Here is a 22370-nt window from a genome sequence, read left to right as displayed (position 1 = left end):
GAGCACAAATCACGAGTGCATACTCACAATGAAGCTTCCCCCTTGGTTCGACACTGGCAGCTATGTGGTCACACTTTAAGTGATTTAAAATGGAGAGTTCTTGATAGTATTTCTGTTGGGTGGGAGGGAGGTAATTTTGATAGGAATCTTAATTTAAAAGAACTCAGATAGATGTTTACTTTAAATTCAATGGCTCCAGAGGGGCTCAATGAAACATCTGATTGGCTGGCTCAGGTTGACATTTAAAGTCCATGTTCCTGATCCTGTTCCTTTGTTTAGTTGCTGCCTATTGAGCAGTTCTTTTGGTAGCTGCTCCTTTTAGCCAGTTTTTTCAGCTTGCTGGTTTTTTGCTCATGCCTGCAGGATATGATGTCAGGAAGGGGGTGTATTTAATGGGAAGTGTGCAAGCCCCGGGTTCTTTTCTGAATGCCGTCGGCTTGACAAGTAGTGTGTGTAAATTTTTGAGGTATGTTAAATTTGATGGGTTATGTCTGAATTATAGAGATAAGTTATTCTAATCAGTGCTTGTTGCCTGTTTCGTTTTTTAGATCCCCAGCCTTGATAAAGATGTGCGAAATGCGTTGGCACAGGGGAGCTTCATTCTAAAGTTGAAGCATGTTCGCTATGAAGCTAAGTTCATTTAACCTATTTAAATTATTTAATTCACTCCTTTAGTATAAAAGAATAAGAAAATCACCAAAAAAAAGCATTATATATAAAACATAAAAAAATGCATTACGCAGGGATGAATGAGGAAATGACATAAATACAAACCGAAGAGTGCTACTACTCGTAGGTCATATCTGATATCCCATTGCGTTACGCATATGAAATCAGTTTATACACCAGAGATAACTCTCACCTGCTATTGTGTTCTTGTATGTCTATAGAAAAATCATAATAAGGAAATCAAACATTTACATAAGGTAGTGTTTTCACTTACTGTTAATTTCACTTGCTACATACACCAGAGGTCTCTATCTAGTCAACTTTATCACTGTAATCTAATAGGAAATGTCACATTTCAATTTATATCTAGTGCAGAAAGGAAGCCTACGATAAACACATGGAAATTCTATATTTAGGGAAAATAAAATTACAAGTCTTAAGGGCAAATAGATACTATAATTGATTCTATAGTCATAGTATAATTTAACAGCTGGGTAACTTGAAGAATAGTGTGCAGTAAAAAACATGTAAGATTGAACAACTAATAGTATAATAAGCACTACAGATGTAAGAAACCTTTATCTGATTGATATGCTCTGGTAACACAGAGGCTGAATATAACACAATTGTCACTTTTATTATCTTATTGTCTCTATTAAAAGAGCTTTAGATGCAATAACAAGATTTCATTACACACAAAAATCATTCCAAAGTTGCAAAATTGCTATTGTAAATTTCAGAAACTCTAAAATTCAAAGCTTCTTTTTTGTGATTTGCTTCAATGTAAATTGTGAAACATGGAAAATTAAGGCAATAACTCAACTTCAAGCCAGAGGGTACTAGAGACTCCTTAACTAGATCTGTGCCTCTTCTAGTAGAAGCTTACTATATTTACCATGGCACTCCCTTCTATCAGTTACCATATAGTATAGCAGTGTTATTAAAGTCAGCTCAAAAAGATTTTAGTCAGAAGGTTATGGGTGCATAAATCTGGGCACCATATATGAGAATTGAATCCAGGGGTTAGAGCATGGTAATTAAATTGTGCTTATTGATTAGTATAGAAAACATCCATTATATGCCCTCAACATGCACCATTTGTGATAAAAATTAAAATATTTGTCAGTGCACAATTTCTGTGTGCAGATCACATTACCACAGGACACCTGAGCATGTCCCACAGTAAGCCATTTTAAGTTATGGTAAGCATGCACTATATTTACCCTATGTGACTTTTTAAAACAGTCCCACCAAAACTGCATAATTTATCAATAGACAATGTTCAACCAGCAGCTCCATCAGTTTTCTGGGAGAAACACAGTGTTTGTGTTCAATGAGGCGAGTCTTAATTTGTCGTGAAGTTTGCCCCACATAATAAAGATCACAAGGGCAAATCAGCAGATAAATCACATTATAAGAAGTACAGGAAGTATCAGGATACAAACTGTAAATTTGTTTTGTTCTAGAATCAAGAAAAGTAGAACCCTCCACCATCATAGCACATTCAGAGCAGCTGCTACATCTTTGATGACCAAGGTAACATAGTGTCCAATTGATTGTCCTCCTTCCACCAGGTCTCTGAGATGCCTATTATATCTACCTGTTCATTCAGTGCTACATACTCTAACTCTCCTATTTTATTTTTTAGACTTCTAGCATTTGCATATCGACACTTCAGTTGTTTTTTTTTCCTTGTATATACAGGCTATGAGAAGATGACAGGGATAATTTGAGTCCTTTACAGTCCTGTTAACATTCCTGGCTTTCTTTCACTATTATTGAAACCTCTCTATTGGGACTCTCTACATTTTCTGTTTCTTCCTAAATATCCTTCAAGGATACTCCCTAAATAACCTTCAAGGTTACTCAACACCAAACCATCCTAAGAGAGGGGCCTTAAGCGTCTAGGCCAATCAGGGCCTTATGCCCCTCCCCAGTGCATCCTACGATGCACCAGGAAAGGGAAGGCCCGCCATTCAGTGGTAGTGGGCCTTCCGGCCGGAGTAAGCATCCCTCTGGCTGGCCAACTAAAAAAGGTACTTGTGGGGTCTGGGTGGGCTGAGGGGAAGGGTTGGGTGCAGGGGTGGGGGGTAGGGGGTTCCAACAGTAGGGATTGGGCATCCCTCCTGCCGTGGGATGTCTCAGGGGGGTGAAAGGAGTTTCCAGCAGGAGGGACTAGGCATCTTGGGAGATGGTGGCAGGAGGAATTTGGCACTCCTCCTGCTGCAGACATTTGGAGATAGGGGTCAGTTTCGGGGGTTCTGGCAGGAAGGACTGGGCATCCCTCCTGCCAGGGATTATTTCAGGGTTTGTGGCAGGAAGGATTGGGCATTCATCCTGCCGGGGGATTATTTTGGGGTTTGCAGCAGGAGGGATTGGGCAACCCTCCTGCTGGGGATTGTTTTGGGGATGGGGGCTAGAGGGATTGGGCATCCCTCCTGCTGGCCAACTTCACAGAGGGACGGGTTCCCTGCTGCAGCCGCAAAACCAATTGAGGCAGGGAGATTCCCTTGCTGCAATCAGTTCAACGGATGCTTCTATTTGACATGCAGGCCAGCGTTTTGCTGGCCTACATTTCAGACGCTTATCGTGTCTCTAGGGAGAAGCCTAGGACCGCCTAGAAACATAGAAATATAGAATATGACGGCAGAAAAGGGCTGCAGCCCATCAAGTCTGCCCAAGCTAATGACCCACCCCTAGACTTCACCCGGCTAGAGATCCCACATACATATCCCATTTCTTTTTAAAATCGAGCACGCTGCTGGCATTAATCACCTGCAATGGAAGTTCATTCCAATGATCGACTACCCTTTCGGTGAAGAAATACTTCCTGGCGTCGCCATGAAATTGCCCGCCTTTGATTTTCAGTGGATGACCTCTTGTGGTTGAAGGTCCTTTAAGAAAGAAGATATCGTCTTCCACCTCGATGCGGCCCGTGATATATTTAAAAGTCTCAATCATGTCTCCCCTCTCTCTATGTTCCTCGAGCGAGTATAGCTGCAGTTTATTTAGTCTTTCCTCATATGGGAGGTTCTTGAGTCCCGAGACCTAAGTTCGCCTAAGGCCACTTCCAGGCAAAACCAAGCTCATGCCTTGCCTTGGGGGAGCTTAGGTGGCCCTATGCACCTCCCTAGGCTCGCGAAGATGCCTACAATGTAGGCAGTCTGCCTCGGGGTGATTTTTTAAAAAACAACCATGTGTCCCGATTGGCTGGTTAGACAGCTGTAGGACACCTACCACCACCTACAATCGGGACGCCGTTTATAGAATTTTCTCCTTCATGAGTGTCTCTCTCACACTAGCAATCTCTTAGTCTCTCACTGTCACTCTTTCTGACTTTTTTTTTCCCATTAGCTCCTTTCACTACACTACTAACTCTTCTCTTTACACCAACAGCTTGCAACTATACCCATAAAGAATTGTAGTTTCACATGCATGGTTATATATACACATGCAGGACATTGGGGATGTCCTGTTACTACCATGGTGATGTTTTGACATCATCATGGACATTTTAAAGGGACTTGTACCATGGACGTCTTGCAGGTCATATAATGGAAACTCATGAGACGTCTACCTTAGACATTTTCGGGGGTGGTATAATAGAAAGGGTTGGATGTCCAGTAGTAGAATGGATTTAAGATGGCAATTTTCTAAATGTATACTTCCCCCTCCGTATTCGCAAATTCCGTATCTACGGATTCGTTTATTCGCGGTTTTAAACCAAAAAATGCATTTTCATTTTTCAGGCTATTTTAAGCCCTGTTAGCCCCCCCCCCCCTTAAGCCTTACCTGACGGTCTAGTGGGTTTTCGGGGCAGAAGCGATATTCCCATGCTCCTGCCCCATGCAGATCGCTCACAGGAAATGGGTCGAGAGACTACGGGAGCTTAAGGCAGCCATTTTCTGTGAGTGATCTGCACAGGGCAGGAGTGTGGGAAGATCGCTCCTGCCTGAAAACCCGCTAAACCACCAGGTAAGGCTTAAGGGGGGCTTTCAGGGCTTAAAAGAGCCGGGGGAAGCGGGGATTAGGGGTAGAACCTGCCCAAATATTATTCGCGGTTTTTAAATATTCGCGGGCCGGCTCTGTTCCTAACCTCCGTGAATACAAAGGGGGAAGTGTATAGCTAGTTCATTTTGAAACTTCCTGATCTTCCTTGACATCTTTTCCATTATGGCCTTGCCATTTTGGACATCCATTTCTGGACGTTCTGGGTCAGACTTAGACGTCCTATTGAAAATGGCCCTCTAAGTGTGTGTTACCAACATATAGGTGTGTGAAGGTGTGTGTGATTATATTCTGAATGCATGGGCAGTAAATATAAAATGTTGCATATAAAATTACCCTATATTAATTAATTAATTTAACAAACTTATATCCTGCCTAAGCCTAAGGGTTACAAAATGCATACATATATAAAAATCAGTGTCATTAAACTGACAACTTTATAGTAAGCTTGTGCAGAGGCAGACATTGGATAAAGCATGGGCAGAATCATGATTTACACATGTACATTATACAATATGCATGTATGTGTGTATCTAACAACAAATATTTATGTCTGTTTCTGAGCAGGTGTAACTATCAGTGGCTTCGTTTAAGCTGTAAATTATGCAAACTTCATGACAAATTAAGACTCGCCTCATTGAACACAAACACTGTGTTTCTCCCAGAAAATCGATGGAGCTGTTGGTTGAACATTGTCTATTGATGAACCACAAATTTTCCTTTTTTCGTTGCAATGTTGGAACAATTTGCAGTGAGTGCTCATCGGGGCAACATAAGACATTACTTGCGGCAAAAAGAACAACGTTGGATTTTTAAATTACAGTCTGTTGCTCCTGTTGGGTTAAATCATTGTGAGTCTTCATTTTAGTTGGCATCGAAGCCATTTTGAACGTAGCCATTACTGTGATGTCGACTATTGAGGATTCTCTGCTTTGAATTTATCCCCTGAAGAAGCTGTGACGAAATGTGGTCTGCTGTTGGGATTTGATATACAAGGAGTTAAGCTCAAACAAGTAAATAAAATCCGGATACTAGGTGTCATTTTAGACGAGAATCTTACTTATCACGACCACGTTAGTTATGTGGTCAAGAATACTTTCTATAGATTACGTCAAATTCGCTCCATTTCAAAATTCCTCTGTCCCAAATCTTTAAATATCTTAATTCATTCATTAATTATCTCAAAAATCGACTATTGCAATGCTTTATTCAAAGGAATGGCCCAAAAAGAAATCAGAAGATTACAAATTATCCAAAACACTTCTATCAAATTAATCACGGGGGCAAAAAAGTTTGATCATGTCACCCCGTTACTTCTTAAAGCACATTGGTTACCTGTGGCACACCGCATTCTCTATAAAATATCTTTACTCACCTTTAAATCATTGCTATATAAAACCCCTTCATTTATTTACAAAGTTTTAATCCCATACTCCTCTCAGAAAACTTTAAGATCAAACGAACAACTTTTATTGGTAATTCCTACCCTTAAAATGATCAATACACAAAGGCAATTCATTTTTACAGTTACAGCACCGCAAACGTGGAACTCCCTCCCGCTATACTTACGACAGGAGAAAAACCTTGATAAATTTAAAGGCCAACTTAAGAGCTTTCTTTTTAAAGACGCTTTTAATGTTTAATTGAAAAGCCAATTGCTCTTTATAGTAATAATTCATTCTACTTAATTATGTATTTTTATTCCCAATAAACTAATTTTCCCCTACCCTTTGTATATTACCCTTAATTGTTCTTCCTTTTCTATCAGACATTGTAGTTCTTTCCCCTCCATCCTAATGTATCATGTAGTATTTTGTCTATGTTTAAAGATTTTATCTTTTTACTCAATTTTGTTCTTGTTTACCCAATATTAATATTTTTTGTACATCGCTTAGTAATTATTGATAGGCGATTGATCAAATATTGAATAAACTTGAAACTTGAAACTTGATTTGAATTGTTCAGGACTTTTTTGATTCAACTGTGATGGAAGATAAGTAAATCTACATTTCTGTCCCATTGTGACTTGAGAGTGCCTGCGGCTATTTGTGAATTTGCCTGCCAGTGAGGAGGACAGACTGGCCTTTTTTGCTTTAAGAAATAGTGGAGTTTTTTCTTTGACCCTCATATAATGAAAGTGAGCTTACTTTGCTTCAGCTTTGAGGTCTTTTTAATCCACTTTCTGTATTGCGGAGGCCAGCCTTTCCTGCCTCTTGGACAGAAGAGAGTTGCAGTGTGTTTGTCATTGATTTCAATTATTCCAACACTGACTGGATAAATGTTACATCAGGGAGTGCTAGGGAGGTAAAATTCCTAGATGTCATAAATGACAGCTTCTTGAAGCAACTGGTCCAAGAATCTACAAGAGGGGGAGCTATTTTAGATTTGGTCTTTAGTGGAATGCAGGGCATAGTATGGCAGATAACTGTATTGGATCTGCTTGGAAACAGTGATCATAACTAGGGCTGTACATCAGTGTTCCCGCTAAGCTGCGCTGGCGTGCGCTGGCGCACAAAATATTACATCGCAGCGCACAAGTTTCTCGTCACAGCGCACGGCGTACGGCAGATGGCAGGGCGGCGAGAGGAGAATCGGGCGAGTTGGCTCATAACTTGCTGGCGCCCGATATTTTTAGCTCACAGCGAAAAAAGTTTGCTCACAACACCCGCCCGCTTAGAGGGAGCACTGCTGTACATTAATTAAAAATTTTAATCACACAATTAATTGCGTGATTAATCGCAATTAAAAAACACCCCTTGTACAATGCAATATAGAGATAACAGATGTAAATACTCAAAATTGACATATTTCAATTAAACTAAAAATAAAATAATTTATCTTAACATTGTTGTCTTATGATTTTCTTTCTAATCTTCTCATTTCCTGAATGGTTCTGCTTCTCTGTGCTTTCAGCACAATTTTGTCCGGCATTAGCAGATCGACAGGGGGATGGGGGACAGCTTGCCAGGAAGATGGGGAGCAGTGGCACCAGCTGCTCACTGGGGGAGAAGGGGGGAAGCAGCACTAGCAGCTCTGGGAGGAGGGAGAGCAGCATTTCCAAGGTGGAGGGTAGTCAGGGGGAGCAGGACTGTTAAGCAGGGCTGATGTTAGACCTGCTGGGGCCCAGCGTATTACTTAAGGAGGGGGCCCCCAAATCCCTCTCTTGGCCCCTCCCCAATTTCCCCACCCACCAAAACCCCACCATCCAGTATCACACTCTCCCTCACCACCACCCCTGGTTCTACCATCTTTCCCTTCCCTCCTTCCCACTACCACCAAATCCACCATCTCTCCCTTTTTCTTCCCAAACGCCCTTCCATCCAGCATCTCTCCTTTGCTCCTCCTCCTTCCCTCCCGCCCCATCACCCCCAGGCCCACAATTTCTGCCTTCCACTTCCCAAATACCGTCCCATCCAGCATTTCTCCCTTCCTCCTCCTTCTCCTTTCAGGAACGTTAGGGGGGGGGTGTCATGCAGGGTAGCTCCAGAGGGGGGGGGCCTTTGGGGGGATGATCTTCTCCTACGCTCCCCCTCCCCACTTGGACTGAAACCAACCACCCCCCACCTGCTCACCATTTATAATTCAAGAGGATCACCAGTGTGGCAGTTGTTGTCCGTGAGTTGTGCACGCACACAACACAACCACAACATTTTAGCCCTAAACCAAAAATTTACTTAGACAAATTTTCTGAATTTACCCCAAGTGCACATATTTCCAGCCAAAATTAAAAAGAAGCATAGCAAAATTCTAATCAGTTCTTATTTCAATGATTTCATTCCAAAAAACATATTTACATGTTTTTTTCCAGTAGTGAAGGACTCCAGAATAAAGATGACTGTAAATAAGAGATGATGGATTCTCAAGAAAATATGTGTCCTAATTTCAACCTCTCCTCTCTGTCTAGTGCTTTTCAGTTCTACACAATGATACATATTTTCCATATAATTGCAATGCAAGCTTGCTAATTAAATTATTCTTTAATTAGTTAGTTAATGAGTTTAGTCATGCATGGCTCTTAGAACATTCATTTTGCCATATAATAATTACAGATAATTAAACTACATCAAGCCTTTATTTCCTACTAAGTATGCTGGGTACCAAAAAAAAAAAATGACAACATGTTGTAAATGAATCTGGAAAACAAAGCATGACAGATGAAAGATTTTGTTGGAATTAATTAGGCACTAATTATATACTAGAACTGGAAGAAGAATAAAACTCATTAAAAAAGAACAGTTTTGCTAATTTTTGATGGCCAGCAGAATCCTTACCTTCTTTATGGACAAAGTTCTGTTTCAGCCAGTTCAATGCCTTCAAGCAGTCTTCATCATCACTGAGGGTAAAGAGATTTTCAGGAACTTTGCCAGTGTATGTCTGGTTAGAGCAGTCTGCTATCTCTCTGTTTGTCAATAGTTTGGTGATATCTGCTCCAGTGCAACATGGGATCTCCAATAGACAATTTGCAAAAAATGCAAGTTAGTGCATAGTTATGAAAGTACTGTGTATACTGTACATATGGTATATAACATTTCAATTGTCTACTCTATTTGATCAGTTTACAACAGAAAACTAGACATTCACTGTAAAAGAAAACTGCTGGCACATGGCAATAACAGCCTGAAGCAATACAAATATTTGGGGCAACATTCAGAAATGGTGGTGAGAATTTTTTAAACACCAACCATGACATTTAATAAAAATATACAGTACATAGTGCCACTATCCTGATAGGTGTCGGCACTGAAAATAGGTAGAAAGAACTCATTACCTGCAGCTGTACATAGAGGGGCAATTCTCAAAGTTGGGTGTTAGGATGATGCATGCTAAGCATGGATCCTACAACAGCTATTGTGTGTAATTGTTATTACAGAATACTAGGGAACGTATGCATTTATGTGCCTAAAATGCACAATCACTTATTGTCAGTCAAATAACAGGTGTGAATGCTCACAGTTAATTGAGGTGCATACATGCAAGTATTCTGTAAGTAACTGCTAGGCACACCCTGACCCACTCATGCCCCTTCCAAATCCATGCCCCCTTACAGTTGTACACTCTGGAATTTGCATGCAGGGGTTATAGAATAGCAGCTAGGGGTAATTACGTACAAGGTTTAATTTGTAGATAAAAAGGAAGTGGAACAGTTGAGCAATTTTGTGCGCTAGTCACAAAGTCAGGTGCGCAACTTTAAAAATTAGGGGGACAGTAGCAAAATTTACCTCTATAAACAGTTAGTCCAATAAAAAAAGTATTATTTTTTTCCTTTATGTTTTTGTTTTAGTTCTACATATTACCTTGAAGAGTGGACTAACAAGGCCACCATACCATTTCATTCACTTCTTGCAAGCCTAAATTAAACTTCTTAGGTATACAACAGGGTTGAGTACTGTCACTTTATGCAGAATTCGAGGGAATGTCCTTGCTTCACCTCAGCAACACTATGGGCTAGATTTAATAAATGGTGCACAAATTAGATGCCGAGATGATGCATACTAAACCAGTATTCAATAAAGGTCACTCTGTGTGGAGCATCCTTTATAGAATACTAGCTTAGCATGCATTTTGGCTGTGAGCATTTACATCTGCCTAAGGCTGGTTTAAATGCTTGCACCCAACTACTGTTATTTAGGCACACAAATCCAAGCATTCAATAACCATGGGCTAGTTTCACTAACCTTCCGATCCCTGTCCGATCCGTGGGCGATTGGAGGCAGGCCAAATGATTCGCCAACCATCTGCATGCAAATGTGGGCGATCGGAGGCATGGCCCCAACCGACTGCATGGATTCCTAGAGCCCTGACAATAGTGACAGGAGAAGCAGTCTCCTGTCACTGCTGTCAGGGCTTCTGCTGGCTTTAAAAACATTTTTTTTTTAAATCGGGCAGATATTTTGTGTGTTTTACACATGCAAAATATCAGCCCGATTTAATAAAATTAAACCCCCCTCCCTCTCCTGACAAGTGCCCCTTCCCCCCTCCCTCACCGAACCAAAAAATCGATGCAACTTTATGGCAGGAGGGTTCCCACTCCCTCCTGCCATCGCAAACTCGGCTGGGCCCACCCAGGCTGGCTGGGCCTGGCCCACCCCCTCCCTGTACCTAGGCAGGTAGGCCTGCCGGCCGGACCCACCTCCCCTCCCCGTACCTTTAAAAACATTAGGAGCAGGAGAGGTGCCCAGTCCCTCCTGCTCCTTAGGCCTCCAGTTATCTTCGGGAGCAGGAGGAAGCACAAAGTCCTCCTACTCCTTCTTCTCCGCCCTGCCCAACATGATGCCGGTCTTAGGCCCTGCCCCATTCCATCATTTGATGCACAGGGAGGAGCCTAAGGCTCTGATTGGCTCAGGCCTCAGACTCGTCGTTTGAGGCATTGGAGCAGGAGAGATTGAGCACCCTTCCTGCTCCGTTAAAAGTACGGGGAGGGGGGTGGGGAGGGGACCAGGAATGGGGATAGGGAATCTGGGGGGGGGGGGGTGGCAGGAGGGAATTGGCATCCCTCCTGCCATTAGTTTTTGGGTGGGTGGGACCGATGGCAGGAGGGAGTGGGAACCCTCCTGCCATAATTTTTATAAACAGTGGCTGCGGGGCAAAGTTTTTTTGGGGGGTTCGGGGCACTTATTGGGAGGGGGGTTTAGTAGTAGTAGAGATGGCAGGAGGGTGTGGAAACCCTCCTGCCATAATTTTAAGGATACAGGATCGGAAGGTTTAGTGAATCTAGCCGAAATCCGCCACTGCCATCGGACCTGACGCTGCCCATCTCGTCCCTGCAAATATGGCAGGAGGGATGCCAACTCCCTCCTGCCGTCGGCCTACCCCACTCCACCCCGCTGCCCACCTCGTTCCCCGACCCTGACCCGATTCACTAAACTGCTGCCCGATCAATTTCCTCTCCATCCAAGCAAATTAGTAAAACCCCATGCAAAATAGCCAAGCAATTGATTCACTAACAATTGCTTGGCTATTTTGCATCAGGTTTTACTGTTGTCAAACCTGACTGCTGCAGACCTGTCGGTAACCTGTCGATAACCCTTGGGAGGGGCCTGAGGCGCCTGAGTCAATCAGGGACTTCCTTGTGAGGAGTCTAAGGAAGTCCCTGATTAACCATTGTTTTGGCTGCTATCAGGTAGCGGAAGGAGTGGGCATCCCTCCTGCCATTTGTTTCATGCGGGGGATGGAGGGGTGGGAAGAAGAGGGGAAGAGGGCCCAATGGCAGGGGGGGGGGAATCCCTCTTGCCAATCGTTTGTGGCAGCATCGGCGATGGCAGGCTTCGGCAGGCAGTGTGCATTTTTGGGGGGGTTCGGGGAGGGGGCACTTTGTCAGAGGGGCTATTAAATTTTTTAAAAAAATTGAGCAGATATTTTGCATGTGTAATACATGCAAAATATCTGGCCAATTAAAAAAAAAAATTTAACCCTTCAGAAGTCCTGACAGCAGTGACAGGAGGCTGCTTCTCCTGTCACTACTGTCAGGGCTTTGCCCTGACTCAATCGATCAGTGAGCGGTTGAGTCAGGGAGTTTGCATGCAAATGATTTGCACCTCCATACAAATCATTTGCATGCAAAAAAGATAGCGAATCAATCGCTGTTTCAAAATCGGCAATAATCGGCCAACAGCGATTGAATCGCTATCTTTAGTGAATCTGGGCCTTTAACAGCAGCAAGCATCAGGATAATGTTACAGTGCATAGGAAGAGATGTGAAACCTGATTTTGTGTAGATTTCTTACTACTATTTATTTCTATAACACTACTAGACGCATGCAGCGCTGGTCTTGGTAGGAAAAGGGATGTCCAAATTGGCATAGGCACAACTTCCAGAGTTATTTACAAAAGCCTCGCTAGACACATGGACTAAATACACATTCTTTCTTGAATGTGGAGTCTTTAATAAAGTATGTATAATGATCTGGGGAAATATACAGTACAACCATTTCATAAAAGGACATATTGAAAAACAGAGCAGAATTACATGGCATTTTGAATTATGTTACACGCTAAGTGCCATATTTTACAAAAATGTCCAAGACAAGTCAGTTCAGGAGCCAAACTATAAAAAAGAGCTTTTTTGTTTTCAAGGTGGTTTAAATTCCAGAAAGGTAACCTAGATTGCCTCCTTAATCACTCATGCATACTCCATTTCCAAACAAGTAGTTATCTGACATTTACATCTGTTTTGGAGCAGGTGTAAATGCTGACATCTAGATTGTTTAAGTATAAATATTCTAATGTTATAACATCAAAAATATACAGAAACATTTCTGGCTAGCCCAGTGACACCTCTTTTAATCCTGTGCATGCTGTGGTTCTAATCTTGTATGCAGTAGTTTTCTAAAGTTGTTGTACGGTATAAACGTTTAGGGCATTTTTAAATTTAAATGCTGAATATCTAAACTGTCTTTCTTCCCTTCTTAAGAAATTGACAATTGCTGGGTAATTACTATTTCAGTAAAAATAAGCATCCTGAATAGAGTCTCACTGTTGGCTTTAAGTAACCAAAAGAAAGAAAAATGTTGAGTTACAGCATTATTTATTAATATGCCTTAACATTAATGAGTGTTAATATGGTTCGAAGCACATTAAATATTGCAAGTTTGTTTACTTTCAATAAGGTCTATGTACTATGTGGTTAACTTGAATTAATGTCCATTATTGTGCATTAACACACATCAACTGATCAATGACTGTTAGCAAATAGAGGCATAGAGGGGCATTTTCAATAGAACGTCTAAGTCCAACTTTGGATGTTTCTCGCATGACGTCCAAAAGTTGGGGCAGGGAAATGGCCATTTTTGAAACTGCTAGATGTCCAATTTTTTTATGAGCTATCTGGATGTCTTGGCCATCAGGACCTCCAACCTTAGGACACCTAACTTTTTTTGCCATTTTCAACCACAAAAACAGCCAAATTCAAAATGTCCAAATCCAGTCTATTTGGATGTAGGAGGAGCTAGCATTGGAATGGGCTGGTCCCACAGATATGCCAACAGAGCAATGTAGCACCTTAGAGGATACTGCTGTGAATGCCACATAAAGGGTGCCAGATGTACATTTCACCGTAACCCCTTTATAACAGTGGTCAACAATAAAAAAGTTTTTCTTTGCTACTGAGAACTTAAGAAGTGTTCTTAGTTAATTTAGGCCCCCTTTTACTAAACCGTGCTAGCGTTTTTTTAGCATTGGGAGCAACGCTGATTGCTGCACACTGCTCATAGGAACTCTCTGAGCGTCGGGAGAAGCATGGGGTATTCAGCGCAGATCCCGGTGCTAAAAAACGCTAGCGTGGTTTAATAAAAGGGGGCCTTAATAATGCTGATTTCAGATCTGTAATTGAAATTCAGCTAGCATTTCAGGTTTCTGATTTACACGTTACTGATTTTTTAGACAGTTTGCCATATCAGCACAATATTGCGAGAATGAACTGTGTCCCATCAAACTTGTGTTGAGTTTACTCTGAAAATAAACACGAAGACAATAAGGATACATGTTACAGCATATATTTACGCCTCTCTTAACTCACACAAAAGTGATGTCAGCATGTTCAGAAATGTTTGAGACACTTGGTTTTACACTTGTACTGTACATTTGTCTCTCTTTGCAAGAACCAACAATAGTCTCCCATCATACTGGGATTGAACTTTCCCTGAAATCTGCTTTCCATCACCTTGATGTCTTGATTTATATTTTCACTTTTTTTTCCAGTTTATGTTTTATTGTTAATTTCATTCATTGATTTGCCCCTTGTTTTGTTTTATTTTTAACATTTAAATTTCTCCAAAATTCTATTGCTCAACGGTTCCTCCTTTCTGCAGCTATTCCTATCTCTCTTCTTTTTTACCTTTCAAAGTCCTTAGATCAATGTAGTCTTGTTAGAATGTTTATTTTCTTATTTTTTCTTCTATTTCTATTTCTTACTTTTATTACTCAACTAATTGTTATTTTTCCAGGTACTTCAGTTAGATTGTGAGCCTTTGGGACAGTAAGGGAATTTCTAAGTACCTATTCTTTATTTATTTATCTTATTTTTATTGTATCCTTTAATGTATATTTCTCTGTAAACCTATATTACTTATAATTTTAATGCACACTATTGTCCATTTTCTGTAAACCGCTTAGAATCCTAACGGAGTTTAGCGGTATATAAGAAATAAATTACATTACATTACATTACATTGATGAAATCTTTCCCCATGCTCATCGCTGACATCACCAAGATTGGGTGGGAAGAAGTCGAGGTGAGAATGTAAGAAGTGCATTTTAAGTGATTTTAGCTGATATGCTGTCAGCATGTTATCCACAAGCTCAGCATAATTCTTTGATCTGTGCACTTCAAATCATTGGGTCCATGATCCGTAGCGCCATGCCTCCGTATGCGCAGTAGACCGAGGATGTGTCAGTTTGCACGCGGCGGTTTCCCCAGTAACAGGTTGTGTTTTGCGTACGGCACTTTCCCCTGCTAAAAATAGGAGCCTGCGGCAGGCCCTGCCAAAGCTGAGAACCTGCGGCAGTTGAAGTTCTTGTGCGGCGGTTTCCAAAGCTGAAAAAAGGAGTCTGCAGCGGGCCCTACCAAAGCTGGAAACCTATGGCGGTTGAGGTTTTTCTCCAATGGTTTCCCAAGCTGAATAAAAGAACCTGCGGCTGCCCTTGCCAAAGCTGCCTCCAAAAACAAAACAAAGGAGACTTCTCAGATAAGTCTGCTTGGGGAAGGGAACTAGATGTGCTGCTGGACAGGGGGGGGGGGGTGTAAAATTAAAGGAGAAGCGCTAATGTTGGACAGTAGGAGCAGGAAAGGGGTGCTACTGGACAGGGGGGAGGTAAAAGTAAGGGAGAAGGGCTACTGCTGGACAGAGGGCGCAGGGAAGGGGTGCTGCTGGACAGGGGGGAGTTAAACTAGACAGGGGGATCAGGGAAGGGGTGCTGCTGGACAGGGGGGAGGTAAAAGGAAGGGAGAAGGGCTACTGATGGATAGGGGGGAGAGACAGAAAGAAAAAAATACAGTCAGACAACGGGCATGGAGAGAGACAGAAAGAAAGAAAGAGAAAAAAATGCCTAAACCTACACATCTATTCTAGCACCCGTTAATGTGACAGGCTAAAAACTAGTAATAATTATATCTTAGACAAAAACAGCTGGGGGCTGGCATCCTCCTCCACCGATGGTACCTGGCGCAGGCTTGTGTGACAGGCACTTGCCATAAATGAGGCTGTTGCTGCTGCCTTGATGCCTGGAAAAGCCACCTCAAAAAGTTTCTTTAAGACTATGTCTACCCTGTGATCCTGTGAATCCCTAAGCAACATTCCTCCTTCACTATGGAGGGCTGTGTGCTTGGTGACACTGCCGAATCCACCTTTGGCTGGTTGAAATTCCGGCACCATAGGATAAACATTTAGTTGGTTTGAAAGAACTCTCTGGAGTCTCCTACTGTTCTGTGACCAGAACAATGAGATCTAGATGCGCAGAAATAAAGGACATCAGAGCATTAGAGCAGCTCATGACTGTACACTGAGACGTGGAGGGCTGACCGTCCAACCCCCGTTCTTTTATGGCATCTGAAATGAAATGGTGGACTGAGATTGCCGTAAACATGCGGCTTATGGAGGAGTTATCACCTGGATCAGGGCTCCCTGAGGCATCCTGCTTAACTGTTCCACAAATGGAATCAGTGTCATCCAGGGTGGAAGCAGCATCAGTGACAAGAGTCATAGTTTCAGTGTGCCAATGAAGGAACTGGGCACTGTGGACCTGAGCAGTGACCTCTGCGAAAGAAGGCACTAGCCTGGATGTTTGCAGTGTGCCATTCGGCTGTGCCACTTGAGCTGGGTCCAATACACTCTCCACATGAGCTGGACAAATTCAATGGGAAATGCCACACACAGGGGCCAAAACTGACGCCTTATGGACCCTGGACAAGGCTTGCAAGGGGTCCTCGGACTCGGCATGCTTATGCTTCATGCTGTTGCCAAAAACAGGTAGCAGGCGGGATTTTCTGCCCAATTCCTGGCCCCTCATAGGTTTCCTAGCCCTAGAGGACCTGGAGGGGATGAAGACCAAAGCTCTCATCCCCCTCAGTGCCATGGCAAGCAGTACATGGTTACTCTTCTTTGAAACTTTTCTAATTTCACCATATCTTTTTTGAGATACAAATACAGCGACTAGAATTGAATGCAATACTCAAGGTGAGGATGCATACAGTTGCATTATTGGAGCAATACAGTTGCATTATTTTCCAGCCATTTTCTAATAATTCCTTGCATCCTATTTGCTTTATTGGCCTCCACTGCACATAACAGTGTCTGATTACTCTTCAATGAATTGTAAACTGCTTTAGGAGAATTTCTTCCTGAAAAGGCGGTTAATAAACATCTAAAATAATAAATAAATTGGGCAGGAGGTTTCAGCATATTGTCTATGATGACACCTAGATCTTTTTCTTAGGTTCTGACCCCTAAGGTGAACTCTAGCATTTTTGAAACCTATTTTTAGATGGATTTCTATGCTGTTCATCTGCAGTTCGTCTAAATCTCGAGGGCTTGTTAGAGGTATGGTTTGGGTGGGGCTCGGGCGGGCTTGGGACTTGGACATTTTTCTGCCATTATCGAACATTTTAGAATGCGTTTAGGGCACAATTTGGATGTTTGGAGCTAGACTTGCTTTAGCAACAAATAAGTGCCAAAAAGTTGCCCAAACTGACCAGATGATCACTGATGGGATCATCCCCCAAAGTTGTAAATGAAGCAGTACATACCTGCCTTTATGACTTCTTCAGATGTTATGGGCAGTCCTATTAGAACAGCAAGCAGGCCTCTGGAGTAGCCTAATGGTCAGTGCAGTGGACTGCCGAGAAGGGAACCCAGGCCCATATCCCACTCTAATTACTACACTAGTGGACTAGTGGTGGAGTGTGTGAGCCCACCAAAACCCACCCAAAACCTACTGGACCATCATATAGGTGACACCTGCAGGCATAAGAGCTATTGGTATGGTGTACAGTTAGCTCCAGTAGATTTTGGGTGGATTTTCAAGGGTTTACCATAATATGAGAATATAAGATGTGTACCTGGGACCTTTTATGTGAAATTCACTGCAGTCCCCCTGAGGTGCCCTACTGGGATGTCTGTGTGGCCAGTCTACTAAAAATGCTGGCCCCTCCTATAACTCAATGGTTTGTATGTGTGTGTTTTAAATGGTTCACAAAGATAGATGTTATAAACCACACTCTCAAAAAGTTCACAGCACAGCAATCATATACACCATGCAAAACAAACATAGCTACTTGGAAAATGTCCATGTATTCACATGAGATACATTCAGATACCTCTGGTTGAGCACATTGAAGGTTTTCACTGTAAAAATTACCACGAGGTAGGAAAAAAGCCTCAGATCCCCTCCTCCACCAACCAAACAACAAAGGTCATGAAAAAGTGAAGGCTATCACGGGGTAAAGTTAACTTGAAAGTAAAGTTATGTGTAGGCTATCACGGGGTAAAGTTAACTTGAAAGTAAAGTTATGTGGAGGCTAACACGGGGTAAAGTTACATTGAAGGTTTTCACTGTAAAAATTACCACAAGGTAGGAAAAAAGCCTCAGATCCCCTCCTCCACCAACCAAACAACAAAGGTCATGAAAAAGTGAAGGCTATCATGGGGTAAAGTTAACTTGAAAGTAAAGTTATGTGGAGGCTATCACGGGGTAAAGTTACATTGAAGGTTTTCACTGTAAAAATTACCACAAGGTAGGAAAAAAGCCTCGGATCCCCTCCTCCACCAACTAAACAACAAAGGTCATGAAAAAGTGGAGGCTATCACCCTGGTCTGTAGTTTCTTGGATCACCCTAGAACCCTTTTTAAAAATCTACATTACATTGGCCACACTTCAATCTTCAGGTACTACAGACGAATTTAACAACAGGTTACAGATCACTAACAGCAGATCAGCAATTTCATGCTTGAGTTTCTTCAGTACCGCTGAATGCATATCATCCAGACCAGGTGATATATCACTGTTTAACTTGTCAATTTCGCTCAGTTCAGCTTCCAAGTTCACTAAAATTTCTTTCAGATCCTCTGCATTATCACCCTCGAAAACCATTTTCTAGTTCAGGCAGATCTATCTCTTACATCTTCTTCTGTAAGACCAAAGCAAATAATTCATTCAGTCTTTCTGCTATGGTTTGTCTTTCTTCAAGTGACCCTTTTACTCCTTTCTGCTTTTGATGTACCTGAAAAAAATTGCTACTGTGAGTTTTTGCCTCTTCATATTCTCTTTTAGCCTTCTTTATCAATGTTTTGCATCTAACTTGCCAGTGCTTATAGAAACATAGAAGCATGATGGCAGATAAAGGCCAAATGGCCCACCCAGTCAGCTCATCCATAATAACCATTATCTCTTCCTCTTATTTTCTTCATTCTTTTTCCATTCTTTCATTTCACTTTTTAACCATGTTGGCTGATGTTTGCTCTTTTTTCTATCTTTGTTAATACATGGAATACATCTAGTCTGAGCTTCCAAGATGGTATTTTAAAACAAAGTATATTCCTGATTTAAATTCATAACCTTTTTGGCTAATCCTTTTAGCTTCTTTTTAACAATTTCCTCATTTTATCATAGTTGTCTTTTCAAAAATTAAATGCTGCTACAGTAGATTTCTTTTGTGACTTCACTCCAGATATTAGCTCAAATTTGGTCATATTATGATCACTATTTCCCAACAGACCCAATATCATTATTTCATGTACTATGTCCTGCATTCCACTGAGGACTAGATCAAAAATAGCTCCCCACTCTTGTTGATTCCTAGACTAGTTGCTCCAAGAAGCAGTCATTTATTACATCTTGGAATTTTACGTCCTTAGCACTCCCTGTTGAAACATTTATCCAGTCAACAATGGGGTAGTTAAAATCACTCACAACATATAGGGAGCACACTTATTAGATCATATTAATACAGCTCCTATGCTCTACTAATCAAGTTTATTCAAATTACATAGATCAAATTCCTTTTTGCCAAGGGGGGGGATAGAGCACAATTACTTTATAGTTTTTTTTGCCTAGACCCTCTGGTGTTATCACAGTAAGATCAAGTCACTGAACAGCCAAATATTTTACATTTTACAAAGGTAATGGTATAGTGTTGGCCAAAATATTTTAGCGCAACTTTTTGCTGTTCAGTGACTTAAAGAGTCAAAATTAAAGTTTCATCTGCCATGAATTTATTTAAAAAAATAGTTATGGAATTAGTATCATCTGTTCACTGATGAAAAGTAACCACTGAGTAACATTTTAATAATGAGTGATTTTAACTACTCTATATAAAAAAATGTGCTGATACTAGTTTGGGGAGGCTGAGTTCCACTATTGTTTACAACCCCAAAATATTTATAAAAACTCAAATAACTTGCAAGTCATGAACCACATAAATCATGAAAAAACATTTGTGGAGAAAAAAAGATCTCAGTTGGTCTTCATGGATTTTTTTTTTAAAACTCCACACTAAAAAATATCCTTGCATTTGTATTGTTTCATTTAAAAGGATAGCAGTTTACAACTTCAGCCTGGCCCAAACTCTGATGGAATATTATCAGAACCCAGAGTATTTCCTGTTTGAAGTGCTCTAATACGGGCTCTGATAGTATTCCATCAAAGTTTAGGTAAGGCTGAAGTTGTAAACTGCAACCCTCTTAAATGAAACAATACAAATGTAAGGATATTTTGTAGTGTGGCTTTTTTTTTTTTTTAAGATCCATGAAGACCAACTGAGATCTTTTTCTCCACAAAATTTTTTTTCATGAATTATTTGGTTCATGACTTGCAAGTTATTTGAGTCTTTATAAATATTTTGGGGTTGTAAGCAACAGTGGAACTCAGCCTTCCCAAACTAGTATCAGCACATTTTTTGATATAGAGTAGTTAAAATCACTCATTATTAAAATGTTACCCAGTGGTTACATTTTATCAGTTAACAGATGATACTAATTCCATAATTGTTTTTTAAATAAATTCATGGCAGATGAACCTATAATTTTGACTCTTTAAGTCACTGAACAGCAAAAAGTTGCGCTAAAATTTCTTGGCCAACACTATACCATTACCTTTGTAAAATGTAAAATATTTGGCTGTTCAGTGACTTGAAGCGCTAAAATTATAGGTTCATCTGCCATGAATTTTTTAAAAAAGCAGTTATGCAGTTAGTACCATCATCAACCACATAAAATAAATACTTTCAAATTGACCCAGAAATGCACACTTTTTTGCTTTTTAACTTTAATAGTAAGCACACAGATTACAGAGAGTTCTTCGCTAATTGATGATCTTAATGTGTCAACAGCAGAGGGTCTAGGCAAAAAAACCTATAAAGTAATTGCATTCTATCCCCCCCTGTTGGCAAAAAGGAATTTGATCTATCTAATTTGAATAAACTTGATTAGAAGAGCATAGGAACTGTATTAACACTGGGAATATCATGGCTACTATGGTACAACATTTTGTGGAACATCATCAAGGCTTTAATCAAATTACATGGATTATTACTGATTTAATTCCTCTTTTGCTGACAGGGGGGATAGAGTAAACAATGCTGGAATAATAACAATGGTGGATTTTCCAATTGGGAGTCACCGCTAATTGGGCACTTAATGATAATATCAAATGGAACTCTATTTTTTTGATTGGGTGGGTTTCGAATGACAATGTTTAGTATTGTTCTATAAAGTTTGTTGACACAATCCTGTTTGTTTTTTTAATATGGTAAGTTTTTAAACAGTGATGTATACATATTTAAATGGTTGGTTTGAACAGGATGGGATGACATAGTTGGACAATGACATCATGCTGGGTATGTTTTGGACTCAGGGTGTAGTTTATAACAGAAACGTCAAGAAAGCATCTCCAGTTGGTGAAAGGTAAGCTGGGCCAAAAAATGAAGACTCTATTCCTGTTGATTTATTGTATCATGTAACGCCTCTCTCGGGTCTGAACATTCTGAGAGTATTGGGAGGTTAGAAGTAGTGGACAAATAGGAAAATGGCATTTATCATTACCATTGTCTTCAAATTCAGTCAATTTCCTGTTTGGGACTGTCATATGTCAGCAGCTTCAACCTTTTCTTTTCTCCAATGTGAAGGAGCCAGTCTTCTTCTGACTAGACCTTTTTGCCTTATGGTACTCCATACCTCAGAGGGACAATCGCTGATCAGACTGACCACTATGAGCAGTTTATTGCAAATGAGAACAAGTCTGCTTTTTCTATTAGGCTCTAGGGAACAAATTATTACCAGACTGGTAGTTTCTACATTATTATTTTTTCTGCTCCTTTCTTAGTTCCTTGGGAAGGGAGCTAATAATTCTAGTGGGACCCTAGGAGGTGATTCCTACTTGCTGCTTCTTTATATCTTTCTATCTCAGATTACCTCTGGGGATGAAAGACCTGCTAGCTGGAGCCCCCTGGAGGAGGAGGACCTCCTAATCATATATGGTCTCTTTTTAGTGGAGGAAAGACATGGCTCCTCCCTTATACATGGATTTTATATTTCTCTCCAAAAGTTCATATTTGAAACCCATTGGGCCACAATCTCTAAGTGTATTTCATACTGTTACACTTTGATTTGCATCTGAATTTTGGAGGAGGTGTTAAAAATGTTCTGTCAGCAACTGCAATAAAAAAACATTTTGGCAGCTTGTTACAAATAATGATAATATACACT

At 40.9% G+C, this 22370-nt stretch overlaps 1 protein-coding gene across 3 annotated transcripts in view; it reads right to left on the bottom strand.

Annotated features, from left to right (window-relative positions):
* Nucleotides 1–22370, bottom strand: part of CFAP61 (cilia and flagella associated protein 61) — a 481993-nt gene that overhangs the window by 150043 nt on the left and 309580 nt on the right. For all 3 annotated transcript variants that reach the window (XM_033939263.1, XM_033939265.1, XM_033939264.1), the window contains one exon: nucleotides 8949–9123. In XM_033939263.1, coding sequence (XP_033795154.1) covers nucleotides 8949–9123 — 175 coding nt within the window. The remainder of the gene's footprint in view (nucleotides 1–8948; nucleotides 9124–22370) is intronic.

Source organism: Geotrypetes seraphini, chromosome 3, assembly GCF_902459505.1.
Source record: "Geotrypetes seraphini chromosome 3, aGeoSer1.1, whole genome shotgun sequence".
Classification (NCBI taxonomy): Eukaryota; Metazoa; Chordata; class Amphibia; order Gymnophiona; family Dermophiidae; genus Geotrypetes; species Geotrypetes seraphini.
Note: the sequence above shows the minus strand (reverse complement) of the source record. Positions and strands in the feature narration are given on the sequence as shown.